Source organism: Podarcis erhardii (genome assembly GCF_964252035.2).
Source record: "Podarcis erhardii genome assembly, chromosome: 2".
Classification (NCBI taxonomy): domain Eukaryota; kingdom Metazoa; phylum Chordata; class Lepidosauria; order Squamata; family Lacertidae; genus Podarcis; species Podarcis erhardii.
Window position 1 is genome coordinate 35,740,742 of NC_138498.1, and position 17,683 is coordinate 35,758,424.

Consider the following 17,683-nt stretch of genomic DNA (forward strand, 5'->3'; position numbering starts at 1 on the left):
TTCACTCGCATTAAGCATGTTTAATTTGGTTCTAGCCAATAAAGCAAAATGATGTGAAAAGCACTTGCTAGATTTGATGGTGCGTTAGACTTGAGTAAGTACGGTATTTTCAAAACAAGGTGAAAGGGAATGCATGTTTTTCATCTTGGTGCAGATTATATCAGTTTATGGGTACAAACAAGAATGCCTACAGATGAAAAGAATAAACAAAGACGCAGAGTCATATTAGAGCTTTTGTATTCCAAAGACTCCTGAGCAGAAATCTTTATTGTACAAAGTGATTGAAATTGCCCAAAAGCTCCTATTTTGAGAAATTAAAATGCCACCAGTCTCTATATCTAACATTTCTCTCTCCTCAGGAAACATGTTATGACCGGATATTCACTCCATTGTCAGTAGAAAGTGCTATAGATGCCAGGTAACCTTCATTGCTTTTATCTGTCTGGTGCCTGTCTGCTAGTTTTTCATCCAAATAACAATATTTTCTGTTTTTTTCTTTAAAAATAAAATTGCTCTCTCTCCACTTCTTCAGGGATGCAATCGCCAAAGTTTTGTATTCCCTGCTCTTTGAGTGGCTGCTGATGAAAATCAATGAGTGGCTGGCCCCGTTGGAAATGGACAGCACTGTTGGCATTGTTGACATATATGGCTTTGAGGTCATTTCCTGTGTTTACTTTACAGTGTCTTTGAGGGCAGCTTTGTGTTTTTGCCCTGTGCTAGTGTATGCATGAATGCTGACGACAAGTCTTCTTGAAGTTGCTTGCGGGAAATACGTTGGCAGGTGCTTTTCCATGCAGTCTCCCTTGATATTTGCTATGTAGGATCAGTTGGCATGTAGGCATTGGAGTCGTCTGCAAAGCAGCCACAAAAAAATTGGGAGCATTGGCAGTTTGTCTGTATTGAAGGTCTGGGACACAGTGGGCAGCACTTGCAGAGATCTGGTTATGATTGGTTTAATGAGCACTCATGAAGGCTTGTCTCTGGCCACTATGTGGCATGCCCTCCCCACAAGCATTTAGGTCAGGGCAGTTTTGCTTCTCCCTTTCCACACCTCTATGGTTCTAAAATAGTACTGACAAATGGTTCCTTTTGCTACAAATGCACGTATGATATATATCTCTTTCTCTCTATACTGTCTTCTCGCTTTGTAAAATTTGGAAAATTCAAATGCCCACCAGAAAGAACAGTGGAGAGGAGAGGAGATGCATATGGACTTTCTCTCAGATCCATAAACTTGTTGTATTTCCAGGGCAAAACTACTGTAACGGCCAGCAGGTTGTAGACAAGAGTCCTACCAAGTCTCAGCCATTAAAATTGGTTAGCGCTATATGCTGAGACCATGACGGTCTGTTGCCACTTTCTTCTTCTTCATGCAAGGTGCCACCTGCCACTTTCCTTGTGGACTTTGTGTACCGGAAGCAAAAGAGGTCTGGGTCTTTCTTTGTATCCACAGGATCTTGGGGTGAACAGCCTGGAACAGCTGTGCATTAACTTTGCCAATGAACACCTCCAGCACTTCTTCAGCAGAATAGTCATCACCCAAGAGGAGGTAAAATATAAAGCTAGGCACATGTAGGTAGGTGCACAACTTGTCCTGGAGCAAAAGAGGGAACCATTACATTGCACAGAGGCAGCTTTGTGTTATTGCGCTTCAGCTTTGAAAAGGCAAGTTGATAAAGAAAAAATTCACAATACATTTGCAGGTCTGAATCCTTTTTTCATGATTCATTGTGGCTGGTTGGGGCCAATTCATGCATAGATCTTGTCTTTTAGTTTGTGAATAAAGGCACAAAGATTTTATATGTATACAGCTGGCTCCAAACAGCATCATTGAATCATGAAAACAGAGTCCTCCTTATCAACCTGTCTTCTCATAGCTTCCTACCTCTCATGCAAAGGGTGTGTTTTTGTATGTATTGTTGGGAAAAGATACCTCAACCATAGATTAAGAAATAGTTTACAGCACAGCTTTCCAAACTTTTAATGTTGGTGACACACTTTTTAGAAATGCATCGCTTTGTGACAAATTCAGTTTTACTAGCAAACCAGAAGCTAAACTAACCCCTTTCCAGCTCCAGGAGGAGTGTGGGGAGCGTTCATGTGACACACACACTGCAGCCGACACACTAATGTGTTGCTGCACAGAGTTTGATAAAGCTCTGGTTTACAGAATGACACATTTGATATTATGGATGCAGGCTTCATTTGAATTATCTTTGACCACTAGGAGGAGTATGCAGAAGAAGACCTCATCTGGAGTCCTGTGTCCAAGATACCCAGTGAGTCCTGCCTGGATCTGATAACTGCAAAGCCCCATGGGATTATGTGCATCCTGGACGATCAGACTTTACTATCACAGGTCAGGAGTTCATTAGATATCCTTTTCATATTTGCATGTCGGGTCCGGGGGTATTTTTGTGACCAATGGTTCATAGAGAGGGAGCAAAATGGGTGCTTTCAAAGAGGGTCCATGAGTGCCTCTTCCTCAGAATGTTATTTTTCTTACATTGGATTTTGTTGAAGTGTTACAAGAGGTAGGCTATACCTAGATCTGGTGAGCAACATGCACACACACACACACACAGAGAGAGAGAGAGAGAGGGAGAGAGAGAGAGAGAGAGAGAGAGAGAGAGAGAGAGAGAAAGTTTGACAAGAGTTGTTAATCAGATTTGCTGTGTGTACTTGGGTGACACATTGGCGTCGGTAAAGTTAAGGGACCCCTGACAGTTAAGTCCAGTTGCAGATGACTCTGGGGTTGTGGCGCTCATCTCGCTTTACAGGCCAAGGGAGCCTGTGTTTGTCTGCAGGCAGTTTTTCTGGGTCATGTAGCCAGAATGACTAAGCCGCTTCTGGCACAATGCAACACCGAAACCAGAGCAGCGCACGGAAACACCGTTTACCTTCCCGCCAGAGCGGTACCTATTTAGATACTTGCAATTTTTGGTGTGCTTTCAAACTGCTAGGTTGACAGGAGCTGGGACCGAGCAATGGGAGATCACCCTGTCACAGGGATTCGAACTTCCAGCCTTCGATTGGCAAGCCCAAGAGGCTCAGTGGTTTAGACCACAGTGCCACCCGCGTCCACAAAGCAAACACACAAAGTATGTACAACAGACACTCATCTCTAAACACCAGCAGATGCGCGTCAGGGATTGGGTTGGCCTGGTCTCTACCATGTTTGCATGTTATGGGCATTCAACACAGGCATATGCTATTCCAAATATGTGTTTGCAAGCATGTGTGCCTAGGGGGTGACTATCTTGCTTTTGCCAAATTTAATAGATTCCTACACGACATTCTCAAAAGCCAACTGCTCTTTTGGCAGAAACCTTAATAATTTAAACAGAGTGTGTGTTGGTGCAGTTGTCTAGTCATTTGGCCTATTTTGAAGGCATTTTCCAATTCTCTTGAGATGACCATCTGCCAAAAAAAAAAAAAAAGTTGGAAGTTGGCAGGCATGATAAAATAGAACAGCTGTGGACATTATTTAATAAATATTTGCTTTCTAGATTTCTGACTGCTCAGCTGGTATTCATTTGTTGCAGGAGATTCAGACATCTTTCCTCCAAAGGAAGCTTCTGTTCTGAGGACACTTGATTTCCACACACACACACTGCCTGGTGTTAGATCCAGGTTTTGGAGAGTTGCCTTGGGCAAGTCACCCTCCCTCCTGTGAGTCTGCTTCCTCACTGCTGCAAGTCCAGAGGGCTTCTTCCAGTAGGCCCCCTTCCTGTGGTGTGGGCCTTTGGCAGATGCCTGGCCATGCTGACCCTTGGCACCACCCTGCTGAGCAAGCAGTGCACTCCCTTTCTCCAGAATTAGCATGAACGTCTCCCTTTCCTGTAGAGAGAATAAAGAAGTGGCAAACAGGATTAGACTGTCTTTTTACTTTGCAGCAGTCCAGTACAGTGGTACCTCAAATTACAGACGCTTCAGGTTACAGACGCTTCAGGCTACAGACTCTGCTAACCCAGACATAGTACCTCCGGTTAAGAACTTTACCTCAGGATGAGAACAGAAATCGTGCAAAGTATGTAGATTATCTGGAATGTATTAGTGAAGGGCAAATAACGCTAAAGGGATTTAGAGACGCACTGTGAAAGACTAAGAGTTATTGTGCAAAGCAAACAGGAATTAGGAATCGGTATAATGACAATATAAGTAATGAAACGTGTAATTTTATTTATTGCTTCGAATCATTTACGGACAGGCTGAAGGAAGTCCCGTAAGAGACAACTATGTTATATGGATGATATGGAAATGATAATTGCTGTTTATTATTTTTAATTTTTCTTTTCTGTGTATTTTCTTTGTATTTGTGTGTTACCTTGTGTGTTTTTTTGGAAATAACTAATAAAAAAGAATAAGAGGAAAAGAAATTGTGCTCCGGCGGCAGCGGGAGGCCCCTTTAGCTAAAGTGGTACCTCAGGTTAAGAACAGTTTCAGGTTAAGAACGGATCTCTGGAACAAATTAAGTTCTTAACCCTAGGTACCACTGTACTTGGTACCAGACGGGGGAACTAATATAAGTTTAGCACTAAGAATCCCTTAAATATAAGATTGTACTTGTATCATATAGCAGTGGTTCCCAAACCTTTTTCTTCCCACTGACCACTTGAAAATCGCTGAAGATTTTGGTGGGCCATGCAATATTTCCCCCCCTGCCAAATGTAATGCTCTGTGCTGGATGTTGATATGATGTTTATTGTATTTTATTGCTTCTTTTATTTCTTATATTGTATTACCACTTGGTTTCCATAGAATTCGAATTCTAAGTGTTTTTCACAGGCACTCTGTGAGCCACCTGGTCCATGGACCACAGTGGGAACCCCATGTCCTATTGAAATGGTATGATAACAAGCAAATTTAGTAGCATGTGGAGGTATTTTTAATGTTTAGGGATCCAAACCCACAGATAAACCAATTTGCTTGTTATTTGCTTGTTTGTTTTTATTTATAAAAGCATTTATCTACCACAGTTTATACACTGCAATATCAAGGTGGTTTGCAGCAATAAAACATCATTAAAAAAGCAATCATTACAATCACTGGCCAGTCAAAACAGCTTCAAACAGCAGCATAGACCTGTCAGCATAAAAAAAGTCTTGAAAAGATGCCTAAAAGTCAAAAGCGAGGATACCTGCCAAATCTCGGCTGGTAGACAATTCCACATCATGGGGTTGGTGACACAATGGCTGCATATGCACTATACATTTAAAGTATATGCCTGCTCTGTGAGGGCTACATTGCATTGCCCAGCATTCTTTTTTTTGGGGGGGGGGGATGTTCTTCCAAATGTGCTTGAAAGGTATAGCATGCACACAGCCGAAATGCCCAACTTCTAGTTGTTATTTTGCTGTGTGTGAGAGTTTTCTTTCCTATCCAGGCCACAGACCACACCTTCTTGCAGAAGTGCCATTACCATCATGCCAACAGCTCTTGGTACCTCAAGCCGAAGCTGCCTTTGCCTGTCTTCACTGTGCAGCATTATGCAGGACCAGTTACCTACCAGGTATATAGGAGCCTGCTCCCCTCCCAACATCCCCTGCTTCCCCTATTTAACCTGCGCTTGTTTGCCTAGCTCAAGCAGCACAAAGCAACTTTTGCTCACCCAAGCAAGTAGGACAGGCACAGGCAAACTCCGGCCCTCCAGATGTTTGGGACTACAATTCCCATCATCCCTGACCACTGGTCCTGTTAGCTAGGGATGATGGGAATTGTAGTCCCAAACATCTGGAGGGCCAGAGTTTGCCTATGACTGAAGTAGGACATGTCAATTTGCCACAACTTCATCTGGTGAGGTTCTGGACGGCAGCGTACACAAGTGCCACTTTACTGCTAGTAATCCAAAGGAAGAGCCCTGGTTGTATCAGTCTCCTCACTCTGGATTGGTCACCCAACAGGGGTGTCCAAAGAGCTCACAGTTTTGCATGCCCAAATTTAATAGTCTTAAAGTGCCTTCTAAACATGCATACAGTGGTACCTTGGGTTACAAACCCTTCAGGTTACAGACTCCACTAACCCAGAAATAGTACCTCGGGTTAAGAACTTTGCTTCAGGATGAGAACAGAAATCGTGTGGCAGCAGCAGGAGGCCCCGTTAGCTAAAGTGGTACCTCAGGTTAAGAACAGTTTCAGGTTAAGAACGGACCTCCAGAATGAATTAAGTTCTTAACCCGAGGTACCACTGTACTGCTCTTTCAATTTGTCCTCTTCCAATCTGTTATCTAGAGTAGAATTCTAAGTAGCACTAAATGGGGTATGCATACACCAAATGAGGTCCCCTCACTCAGTAAGACTCCCCCTGTCTTATTTCCCGAAATCTGATCTTGGTTTTTCTCCAACCCTTCAGAACAGATTTACGGGACAATGGAGGGGGAGTCCCATTGTGAGAGTAGTTCTTGTTTCAGGTATGCAACGACTTACTTGAACGCTGTCCATTGTATTGAATGGTTCTTTAGAAAAAGAAGGGCTAGACAATTTTTTTTGGGGGGGGGAATAGAACTGAAACTATGACTTGATTATTATTACTTGATTTGGGTTGGGCAAAATTGTTTATTTAACTGGATAGTGGTCCTCCAGCTTTGCAGGCAGCTATCCTGATTTCTAATCTGCAAAAACAAGTCAAGAGTTGGGGTTGAAGAACTTCCTCAGAAAAGGCTGGAAATCAGGATTGCAAGTAAACTAAGAACTATACTGACAGGAGATTCACAGTGCACTCCTGAACATGTCTACTTAGAAGTCCCATTGATGGACTTCAGGGGAGTTTACTCCTAGGTAAGTGGGAAAGTTGGTATCGGATTGCAGCCTCAGAAGCTCTGTTAATGTAGTTTTTAAAAACAAATGAGAGTGATGTGGAATTTGGCTTTACAGGTCCACAAATTTCTGAATAAAAACCATGATCTGTTACGCACAGAGGTCCTGGAGATATTTTCCCACAGCCACCACAAGGTACAATCAAATAGTTTGGGTTAATTATTATGCTTCACTGCAGACTATTCCTATGATCTCACAGTCAAGAGACGTAGAGCTCTGTCTGATACTAATTTCTTTGTGCTGCGGTATTGGTAGACATCAAGAGACACTTAATTGTATACCAGTTTCCTGGTGGATAGAAAAATCACTCCTGAGGTGTATATGCTTTCACATGACACTCCCTTGTTCCAAGATAGCTTTGTTTTGTTTGTTTGTTTCAGTGAGGAGTTGGTTTATTTTTAGATTTATTTTATAACTGGTGCAAACATCTGCATCTATGGTTTCATCTTTTGCATAAGCAGCACTGGTTGATCAAACTTTTGTATATAAAGAACACAGTGGTACCTCGGGTTACAGATGCTTCAGGTTACAGACTCCGCTAACCCAGAAATAGTACCTCGGGTTAAGAACTTTGCTTCAGGATGAGAACAGAAATCCTGCTCCGGCAGCGCGGAAGCAGCAGGAGGCCCCATTGGCTAAAGTGGTATCTTAGATTAAGAACAGTTTCAGGTTAAGAACAGACCTCTGGAACGAATGAAGTTCTTAACCAGAGGTTCCACTGTACTGTGTAATTGTAGAACCTTATGTAAAGGACATATGTTCTAAGAGGCTATAATAAAAGTTTTATTTTATTTGTTGATCTATTGGATTGTTTGAAAACTGCTCTTTGCTTTTTTCATTGGCAGAGTATGGAGGGAGCTGGTCCTTCTCCATGCTAACATTTCAACTAAATGTTCTAAGTTTATTCTGAAACTTTGATTTCTTTTGTCCACCTCTCTGAAGCTGGTGTCCCACCTTTTTGAGAAAGTGAAGGAACAGCAGATGAACCAGAGAGAACCGGGAAGTGGAACTAGAGTCCAAGGGCCGACGCATCAAGCTTCTACGTTAGTGTCTAGATTCCAGCACTCCTTGCAAGATCTCACAGCTAAACTAGACAGGTGAGGGAATGTGGTGGTGCTACCACCAATTTGTGTTGCCACCTCACGGCACGGAGCATGAGCCTGTGGGAAGGCGAGGTCAAAGAGTCAGCTGCTGATCACCCATTCAGTGAGCTGTGGTGCTGAAGATGGAGAATTAGTTTGGAGCCACATCTCATGCTGTTTTAAAATGGACGCACTTTACTTCTTTTCTCTCTATCCTACAGGAGCCACATTTTCTTTGTTCGGTGCATCAAGCCTAATTCCAAAAAGGTAAGACTTGGTCTTTGCAGGGCTAGGCTGTACCTGAGGCTGTCTTTGAGATGCTACCAAAACAATGCCCCAGCTGAGTTATGCAAATCATTGGAAAGTTCTTCCATACACATGCTCAAGGATAGCTCAGTCAGTAGAGCATGGGACTCTTAATCTCACGGTCACGGGTTCAAGCCTCACGTTCGGCGAAAGATTCCTGCATTGCCGGGAGTTGAGCTAGATGACCCTCGTGGTCCTTTCCACCTCTATAATTCTATGATTCTGTGAAAACATGCTCTAACCCAGGTGTTGGGGACCTCTGGATCTCCAGGTGTTGCTGAACTACAGCGTCCATCAACTTTTGCCATTGGCAGTTCCATGGATGCTTGTCCAATTACCAGAAAGTCTGCTCCTGAGCACAGTAACGTTTTGGCAGCCCACCCCACGTATTCTGATGGCTAGAAACAAGCTAGAAACTTGCTGTAAAAACAAAGGACACTTTAGATGTCCATCTAGTTCCTCTGCTAGAAACAGTGTCAAATTACGTATACAGTGGTACCTCTGGATGCGAACAGGATCCGTTCCAGAGCCCCGCTCGCATCCTGAAGCAAACGCAGCGTGTGCGGGTCGCGATTCGCCTCTTCTGTGCATGTGCGTGACGTCATTTTGAGCGTCTGCGCATGCGCGAGCAGCGAAACCTCTGGGTTACTTCCGGGTCGCCGCGGAGCGCAACCCGAAAACGCTCAACCTGAAGCAACTTTAACCCGAGGTATGACTGTATTTGGAAGCTAGATGAGAAACTGTTTTGCTCATTGCAGGTCTTGTACCAATATTCCCTCTCATGTATTCAAAATCTCAGCCACCCAGTAAATAGTAATCATGTGGACTATAAGACCTAAGAAGGGCTGGTGTCTTACTCTACATAGACTGCCCTGACACAAGCCATTTGGGTAGCCATGGATTTGCATTATCCATCCCTTTAATGCAAGGGTGTCCGTATGATGTCTTCCTCCCCCCAGTGTTGTCCTTTATCTAACCCCCCCCCCCCACTTTAAATGTGCTTTTCCTTTAAAATCTTTGGAAAGTCGGAATTGGGAAAAGACCTCCAATTAAAGAGGGGAAATGTCCAGGGTAGCACAGGAATATCCACATGTTGTTCGGATGTGGACAAGCCCAGGGATCACAGATGTACCGGTAATTTGTGGGGGGAGCCGACAAGGTACTGGTTCTTTCCAGTGGCCTTTCTGTGTCTTGTCCGTGTTCCCTTCTTTATTTGGCTAATTGAGACCATTCTCTTTAAACTTCAGGTGCCAAACATATTTGATACTGAATACGTGGCTTCTCAGCTAAGGCATTCTGGGATTTTGGAGGCCATATGCATCAGGAAAGAAGGTTATCCCATCCGCATTCCATTCCGCCATTTCCTAATCAGGTGAGCCTGTTACCTCCTATTTTAACACATAGGGGCCCTCCTCCTATTTTAACACAACGTTGTAAAAGAAAGGCACACCAATAACATAATAACAATTTAAGATGCAATAACGATAGTAAATCAAGCACGCCAAACCAAACAGTTGGAGCAATAAAACACAGCGGCTCTCGCAGCCAACTTCAAAAGTTTTAGAACACTAATTGGAAAAGACTTCCAGGGTCAAAATCGGGTGTTATTCCAGACTATAGGAGCCATACTCAGAAGATACAGCAGTTGATCCTACATTTGGACATTCTCTGCAGACTCTTCATCTGACATTAGGGAGTTGGAGGGGTGGGAAAGAGGGAGGTTTCTGAAAGCCTGGAACTTTGTGGTAAGGAAAAATGCACTGGAAAGCATAGAACCACCATGCAAACAAATCAGAACAAATGCTCCCTAGACAGGTTGTCCCTGGCTCCTGAAGTGCTGGGATTTGCTTCCTTTCTCTGTAACACCCTGTGCTGAAGGAGTTTTAGCAGATGGTTCTGTCTCCTTTCTGCTCATCAGGTATGGAGTCCTGGCCGGCCGAGGGCAGAACTCCTTGCAGGAGAGAGATGGCTGCGCCGCAGTGCTTTCACAGGTGGTGGGAGATCTCTCGGAGCTTTATCAGATTGGAGTCACCAAGGTGGTGTGCCTTAGCACTTCTCTTCCCCGCAACTTATGAAAGACCGTGTGCATGCTGTTGGTTTCATGGGGGGATTGCATTCTCTTGGTAACCTCATGACTCTTATCACTGCCATGTGCTCTGTACAGGGCTACCCTTGGCCTGGTGCAAAATGCTGCGGATAGACAGTTGATGGAGACAACAACTATCGTCAGCATGTAACTCCAGCGCTCCAAAGCTTTCACTGGCTAGTCATACGCTACCAGGCCAGGTTCAGGGTTCTTATATTGATTTACAAGGTCCTTAACAACTTGGGTCCAGGGCATCTCAAGGACTGCCTAATTCCTTATATGGCCAAGTGGGGATTTGAAGGTCCTGGTCTAACACCTGGCCACTATACTACAAAGGCTCTTGATTCCAAAGGGGCAACTGGATTAGAGACTTGGGGAATCTCCAGGCTTAGGGACCAATTTTGGCCCTCCAAGACTCTCTATCAGGCCATACCCTTCACTGACCCAAATGTTTTTGCCTGTAATGTGTCCTTACACTCTGATAGCGACTCTTACTTATCTGAATGGAGGATAGAGGGAGTGTGTTGGAATTAACTGTACAGAGATAAAATGAACATTTGTTGCTCTACCCACTTTCACCACTGGCATGTGGTCCTTTCGAGGTTGCCCAAAAGGAATGCTGCCCTTGGGCTGGAAAAGGTGGTTAGCCTAAATGGGCTCTTTTAGTTGCTAACTGGTAAAATAAATATTTTGGTATAAATCAAATATATACACTGAGCCTCAGCAACTCTTCATGCTCGACTGGAGAAAGAAAGTAAATATGAAATAAACACTCACTAGATGTATTTATTTGCATAGTCTTTGACAAATTGGTCATTGAAGACTTGGGCGTAGGTAATAATTAGGGCTGTTCACTTGCAAATAGCAATGTTCTTTATTGCCTCCTTTCCCCACCCAGGTGTTCTTGAAGGAAAAAGCGAGGCAGATGCTAGAGAGAAGATGGAATCAAAAGCTGAGCTGGGCGATTGTTACCCTTCAACGCAATCTCAGAGGCCTCATCAACCGTAGGCGGTTCCAGGTCTTCAAGGAGAAGGCCTTGGTCATCCAGGCTCATTTCCGGGGTTACCTGGCAAGGTCAGAAAGTGCAAAGGCTGTAGTGCTGTTGGAAGGCTTGAAGGCCACAGAACTGAACTGTTTTTAGCATTAAATGAAAGGCCAAACTCCATTCAGCCCTGGTGCAATCATGTGTACTGATTTCAGTGGGACTGGCTAGAAAGCTCCCCACCACCACCACATTCTCACAGTTGTCTCTTGTTTCCTGACTTCCCCTTTTCTTTGTAACCTCCAGGAAACGGTACCAAAGATTGAAGAAGACCCTGATGCAGTTTGGGGTGGCCATGCTCGTCTCTAGACCACTGACTCATAAGAGGAGGCAATACCAGGTAATAGGGTTACTGACAATTGGCAATGCAATAGGTAATATACTTTTCTGCTATAAGGTTTTATTTGAAGGATTGTGTGTGACATGGGTTTAAAGCTATGGTTTTCCCAGTAGTGATGTATGGAAGTGAGAGCTGGACCATAAAGAAGGCTGATCACCAAATAATTGATGCTTTTGAATTATGGTGCTGGAGGAGACTCTTGAGAGTCCCATGGACTGCAAGAAGATCAAACCTATCAGTCCTGAGTGCTCACTGGAAGGACAGATCCTGAAGCTGAGGCTCCAGTACTTTGGCTACCTCATGAGAAGAGAAGACTCCCTGGAAAAGACCCTGATGTTGGGAAAGATGGAGGGCACAAGGAGAAGGGGACGACAGAGGATGAGATGGTTGGACAGTGTTCTCGAAGCTACCAGCATGAGTTTGACCAAACTGCGGGAGGCAGTGGAAGACAGGAATGTCTGGCGTGCTCTGGTCCATGGGGTCACGAAGAGTCGGACACAACTAAACGACTAAACAACAACAACAGTGTGACATGGGGATTCTCGGCACGTACGTTTTAGACAAGGTCCCAACAAAAGAAAGCAAGGCAAGTTAGCAAGTTAATGCTTGCAACAGTGAATGATAGTGGAGATGGTCGTACTTTGAAGTTGTCCGGAGGTCCAGCAGAAGATATAGAAAAGAGAAGCAGTTTCTCTGTGTGGGCTATCCACATGCTGTTCACACACTTCAGGGCATTCTGTTATTGGAAGTATGTCACGGGGACAGAGAGGGAACGCCCTTGGGGCAAGGGAAGGGGGAGTATCAGAGCAAGGAGAATCAGAAAGGAAATACAGGGCTCTCTGATGCTGCAAAGCCCTGTCACCAACCAGGAAGTTCAGGAAGAGAAGGGGAAGCGGTGCCTTCCCACGCCTGCTATGTTGGAGAAGGAACCAAAGGAAGCCACTCCCCGAATCTGACTCGTCTGATTCAGATGCATGATTAGGAACTGTAGCTGTTTGTACATATGTTAATAAATAACTGTAAATATCTCTCTGAGTGAGCAGAGGGTGTTTATTGCGAAGAGCAGACATCACCTTGACAAAGTAGGACTGGTGGAAGAGGGGTTCAGCAGAGGTGCTGAAACTCACCATGAACCCTTGTTCTGTTATAATGACAATGGTGCCCACCTGAGAGGTACCAGAACTGAGTTGCAGTGAGTTCTGGCTGAAAAAATGCCCTGATTGTAACCATTATATACACAGGGCAGAATGATGTGGTCGATTTGAGTGGTAGAAATCTGGACTGTACCTCTTTAAGAGTCATATGGAGTCATTTATTTATTTTTTTGAAACTCTGTGCATGTAGAAAGTTGTGCATCAGATTGGAATGTTGAATGAAGACCTCTTCCTGATATGCTAAGATCAAGAACAGGCATAGGCAAACTTGGCCCTCCAGATATTTTGGGACTACAGTTCCCATCATCCCTGACCACTGTTACTGTTAGCTAGGGATGATGGGAGTTGTAGTCCCAAATCATCTGGAGGGCCGAGTTTGCCTATGCCTGATCAAGAAGCCTTCTTAATTGAGGAAGCAACTAGCTATGGGCAGGAAATGAAAAACAATCCAAGGTGGCATTTTTAGCGGGGACGGTAGATTGGAGTAAGAGTCTCTGTAATGCATTTCCAAAAACTTGCCTAGGGAGTAGCCCAGTTTGGCCCTGTGTCACCCACATATGGCTACTGGAATTATCAGGTGATCTCAATCTTTGTGTGAGGTTGGTCTAGAATAATGTGTGCCCAACTCCCAGAATGGCTGTGAGCACTAATCATGTGTGTATCTTTTGAGAAACACCCTGAACACACGTCTGCTGTGCTCTGACAACTTCATTTATATCTCCAAAATATTTGTTACCAGTGCTAGGGTATTACTTGTGTTACTATACTAGAAAATTTCAGCGTTTTCACCAGCAGTCATGACTCGGGAGAAGATGAAACTTGGAAAAGAAACCGAGGCTAGCGCTCATTGTCATTGTTTTTTTTTTAAAAAAATCATGTATATTCTGGCTAAAAAGCAACCCCCCTCCCCATGGCTTTTAATTTGGGGAGCACCTTCTAACGATAGTTTTGTTTTGGGCACCGGCAAATGAGGACTGCTTTTCAGTCCAGGGGCAGTCATGGTAACCCTGGGTAGCCTCATTCTATTGGTTGGTGAAGATGGATGAAGGCAAAAGTGGGTGGAGCAACAGATGTGACCAACATTTTCGTATAGCTAGCTGTATTTCATTCACAGGTTTCTATGCATACACTAGGGCTGTGTGTGGATGCTAGTTGGTTCGCAGCACAAAAAATGTTTTTGTCTTTTTGCAATCTGGAATCATTCGTGTTCATCCTAAACATGCTGCTTTCTGCGTAAATTGAATCTGGATCCTGCCATCCACAGGGATGGGTGAAATATACTCAGAGTCGCAAAGTGATTTCATGCTCTTTATTCAGCTCATAGTGGTGAGGAGGAATGAATGAATGTCCCCTCAAAGTATCTGCTTTATATACATTATTTACACAATGGGCTGCACATGATTGGCTAATTCCAGGATTCTACTGTAGGCCAATCAGGTTGTGGATTCACTTCTATCTGGAGCATGATTGGGTGGTTCCTGCTAACCAATCATACTGCTGCATTGTTCTAGGACCAATCAGACTGCTGCATTCTGAATCCTATTGTTCTAGGACCAATCAGACTGCTGCCTTTTGGAGCCTATTGTTCTAGGACCAATCAGACTGCTGCAGTTTGGATCCTATTCAACTCAGTACATAACACCCCTCCCCTCTAAGTTCCAGTCCTGCCCGGAAGGTCGCATTCATAGTCCTCAAGGTACGCCGGTGGCCTACGTGTGCGTTGCGGCCTGGGGTGTTCCCTGGTCCGGGGTTCAGGTTCTGGCTCGTGTTCCAAGGATGGGGCTGTTTGGTCTGGCGCAACCGGCTCGCTCAGTCGTGGTTCTGGTTCCGGTGTCCTTTCGGCCTCGCGGGTCCTCTCTGTATTTACTGATTCTGCCTCTCCTGCTTGCCCCTGCTGCTCTATGGGCCTCACTGCCCCACTGTTCCCTTGGGACTCCTCTGACCTGTCCTCCTCCTCCTGGTTTTCTCCCGGGAATCGTCGCCGTATCTGGTCGCAGTGGCGGCGCCAGCATTGCCCCCCATCTGTTAGCACCTCGTACGACACGGGGCCCGTGACCCTGGTGACTGTGGCAGGTACCCATGCAGGGCCTGCCCCAAAATTCTTTGCGTACACTGGGTCCTGGGCCTCGAAGGTCCGGGGGTTCCTGCCTTCCCCCACCACTACCTCATCCTGAGCTCTATCGGGGTGAAGGCGGTCCAATCTGATTGCAAGGCGCCGACCCATTAGTAGTTCAGCGGGGCTCCGGCCAGTCGTTGAGCTGGGGGTGCTGTGCTGTGCTAGAAGGAATGTGGCAAGGCGGTACTCCCAATCCCCTTGCGTCATGCGGCGAAGGGTGTCCTTGGTGGTCCGCACCATGCGTTCTGCTTGGCCATTGGTGGCAGGGTGGAATGGCGCCGAACGGATGTGGCGGATGGCGTTCTGCACTGTGAAGGTTTGAAATTCTCCTGATGTAAATGCAGTCCCGTTGTCTGAGACGAGAGTGTCAGGGAGCCCGTGGGTTGCAAACAGCCTGCGTAGTACCCGGATGGCTGCGGACGTAGAAGTGGACGGTACCAGTGCGACTTCCAGCCATTTGGTGTAGGAGTCCACCACTATGAAGAATGTTTTCCCCTGAAAGGGGCCAGCGAAGTCCACATGCAGGCGTGACCATGGTGCTCGGGCGGACTCCCAGGACTGGACTGGGGCCCTTGGGGGATCTGGGCGGGATTCCTGGCAGGCCTGGCAGTGTTTGACCCAGGCCTCTATCTCTCCGTCGATCCCCGGCCACCACACATAACTCCTGGCAAGGGCCTTCATTCTTACTACCCCTGGGTGTGTCTCGTGTAGGGCTGTGAGGACCCTTTTGCGGAGGGGCTGGGGAACAACGACCCTGCTTCCCCATAACAGGCACCCCTTGTGGGCTGACAGTTCATGTTTGCGGGTTGTGTAGCCGGCGAATTCTGGCCCGGGGCTGCGGCTGGGCCATCCCCTCCACTCCCCGTCCAGGACCCGGGAGATGACCCTATCTTTCTTGGAATGGTGTGCAACTTCTTGTGCCTGAATGGGGCGGTCAGGAAGCAGCTCCAGGCTCATAACCTCTTGTGCAGGTGCTGGGTCGGGGCCTGTTTCCGGTAGTGGTAGCCTGCTGAGGGCGTCTGCATGGCCCATCGCCTTTCCAGGGCGGTGAATCAGTGCATACTGGTAGCTGGCAAGGAAAATTGACCACCTGAGGACGCGAGGAGACAGCACTTGGGGGGTCTGCTTTTCGGGGGCAAACAAGCCAAGCAACGGCTTGTGGTCAGTCACCACGGTGAAGGGCCGCCCGTACAAGAAATCATGGAATTTTTTTACTCCCTTCACGATTGCCAGACCCTCCTTGTCGATTTGCGAGTAGTTCCGCTCGGTTTCGTTGAGTGTCTGGGAAAAGTATGCTACCGGTACCTCTCTTCCATCCGGGAGTTGGTGTCCCAGGACAGCGCCGATGCCATAGGGCGAGGCGTCGCATGCTAGCACCACCGGCAGCCTCTCGTCGAAGTGTGCCAAGACCGAGTTTGAGACAAGCAAGTCCTTGACTGCCTGGAATGCGGCCTCCTGGCGCTGGCCCCACACCCAAGGGGCCCGCTTGTCCAGGAGTCTGTGTAGGGGCTCCGCTACCGCCGCCTTGTGGGGAAGGAAGGAATGGTAAAAGTTCAATAATCCCAAGAAGGCCTGAAGTTCAGTCTTGTTCTTGGGCGCTGGGGCATCACAAATGGCCCGTACCTTGTCCCCAGTCGGGTGAACCCCTTCTGCATCCACCATAAATCCCAGAAAGTCCACTTGAGGCACTCCTAGTAGACATTTTTCCCGCTTCACCTTGAGACCCGCCATCTGGAAACGGTGCAGAACAGTGCGGAGGCGGTCCTCAAACTCCTCTGGTGTGGGCCCGGCAATCAACACATCATCAAAGAAGGGGGTGACACCAGGAATCCCTTTAAGGAGAGAGTCCATTAGATTCTGGAATATGCCTGGTGCCACGCTGACCCCGAATTGCAGCCGCTTTACCCTGAACGCTCCTCTGTGCGTCACAATCGTCTGTGCCTCTGCTGTGGCCTCATCTACTGGCAGCTGTTGATATGCTTGGGCCAAGTCCAGCTTGCCAAAAATTTTCGACCCAGCCAGGGTGGCAAGGACATGGCTGACCACTGGCACTGGGTATGCATGGGCCATGAGGGCCTTGTTTATGGTACATTTGTAGTCTGCGCAGATGCGGACCGAACCATTAGGCTTGATGGGTGTGACGATTGGGGTTTCCCAGGGGGCATTAGGCACCGGCTCCAGCACTCCTTGCTCCACGAGTCGGTCCAATTCCTCGTCTATACGGGGTTTCAGGGCGAATGGGACCCGGCGGGCCTTGAGCCTGACTGGTCGTACTGCGGGGTCAAGCTGTAGAGCAATGGGGGGGGCCCGTATACTGTCCCAATTTCCCATCGAAAACCCCCGGAAACTCCTTGCATATGGCGTCCACGTCCACTTGTAAGCTCATGTGGTTCACCCCGGTGATGGCTAGTCCCAGTGGTCCAAACCATGCCAACCCCAGTAAGCTAATGTAGGGGCCCTTGACCACAAGCAAGTCCAGTTGCCGCGTCCGCCCTCGGTATTGCACCCTGAAGGTCCCCACCCCCATTGTGGGGACCTTACGTTTCTGGAAGTCCCGGAGGGTGAATGGGGCCGGCCTGAGTTTGGGACCCCCAGTAGGACACAGTTTCCTTAAGGTCCTTGCCGAGATTATGGATAGAGTTGAACCCGTGTCAAGCTCCATGCGGCATGGGGCCCCCTCTATCTGTACCTCTACATAAATTTTCTCTACGTTGGGGTGGGGCAACTGGTATACCTGGAAGT

General features: G+C 46.7%; 1 protein-coding gene across 1 annotated transcript in view; it reads left to right on the top strand.

Annotated features, from left to right (window-relative positions):
- Positions 1-17,683, top strand: part of MYO15B (myosin XVB) — a 92,318-nt gene that overhangs the window by 16,135 nt on the left and 58,500 nt on the right. The window contains exons 13-24 of the mRNA XM_081851997.1: positions 360-418; positions 533-656; positions 1,454-1,549; positions 2,228-2,359; positions 5,387-5,512; positions 6,873-6,950; positions 7,758-7,912; positions 8,119-8,164; positions 9,451-9,575; positions 10,122-10,239; positions 11,188-11,363; positions 11,578-11,671. Of these exons, the coding sequence (XP_081708123.1) occupies positions 360-418; positions 533-656; positions 1,454-1,549; positions 2,228-2,359; positions 5,387-5,512; positions 6,873-6,950; positions 7,758-7,912; positions 8,119-8,164; positions 9,451-9,575; positions 10,122-10,239; positions 11,188-11,363; positions 11,578-11,671 (1,329 nt within the window). The remainder of the gene's footprint in view (positions 1-359; positions 419-532; positions 657-1,453; positions 1,550-2,227; positions 2,360-5,386; positions 5,513-6,872; positions 6,951-7,757; positions 7,913-8,118; positions 8,165-9,450; positions 9,576-10,121; positions 10,240-11,187; positions 11,364-11,577; positions 11,672-17,683) is intronic.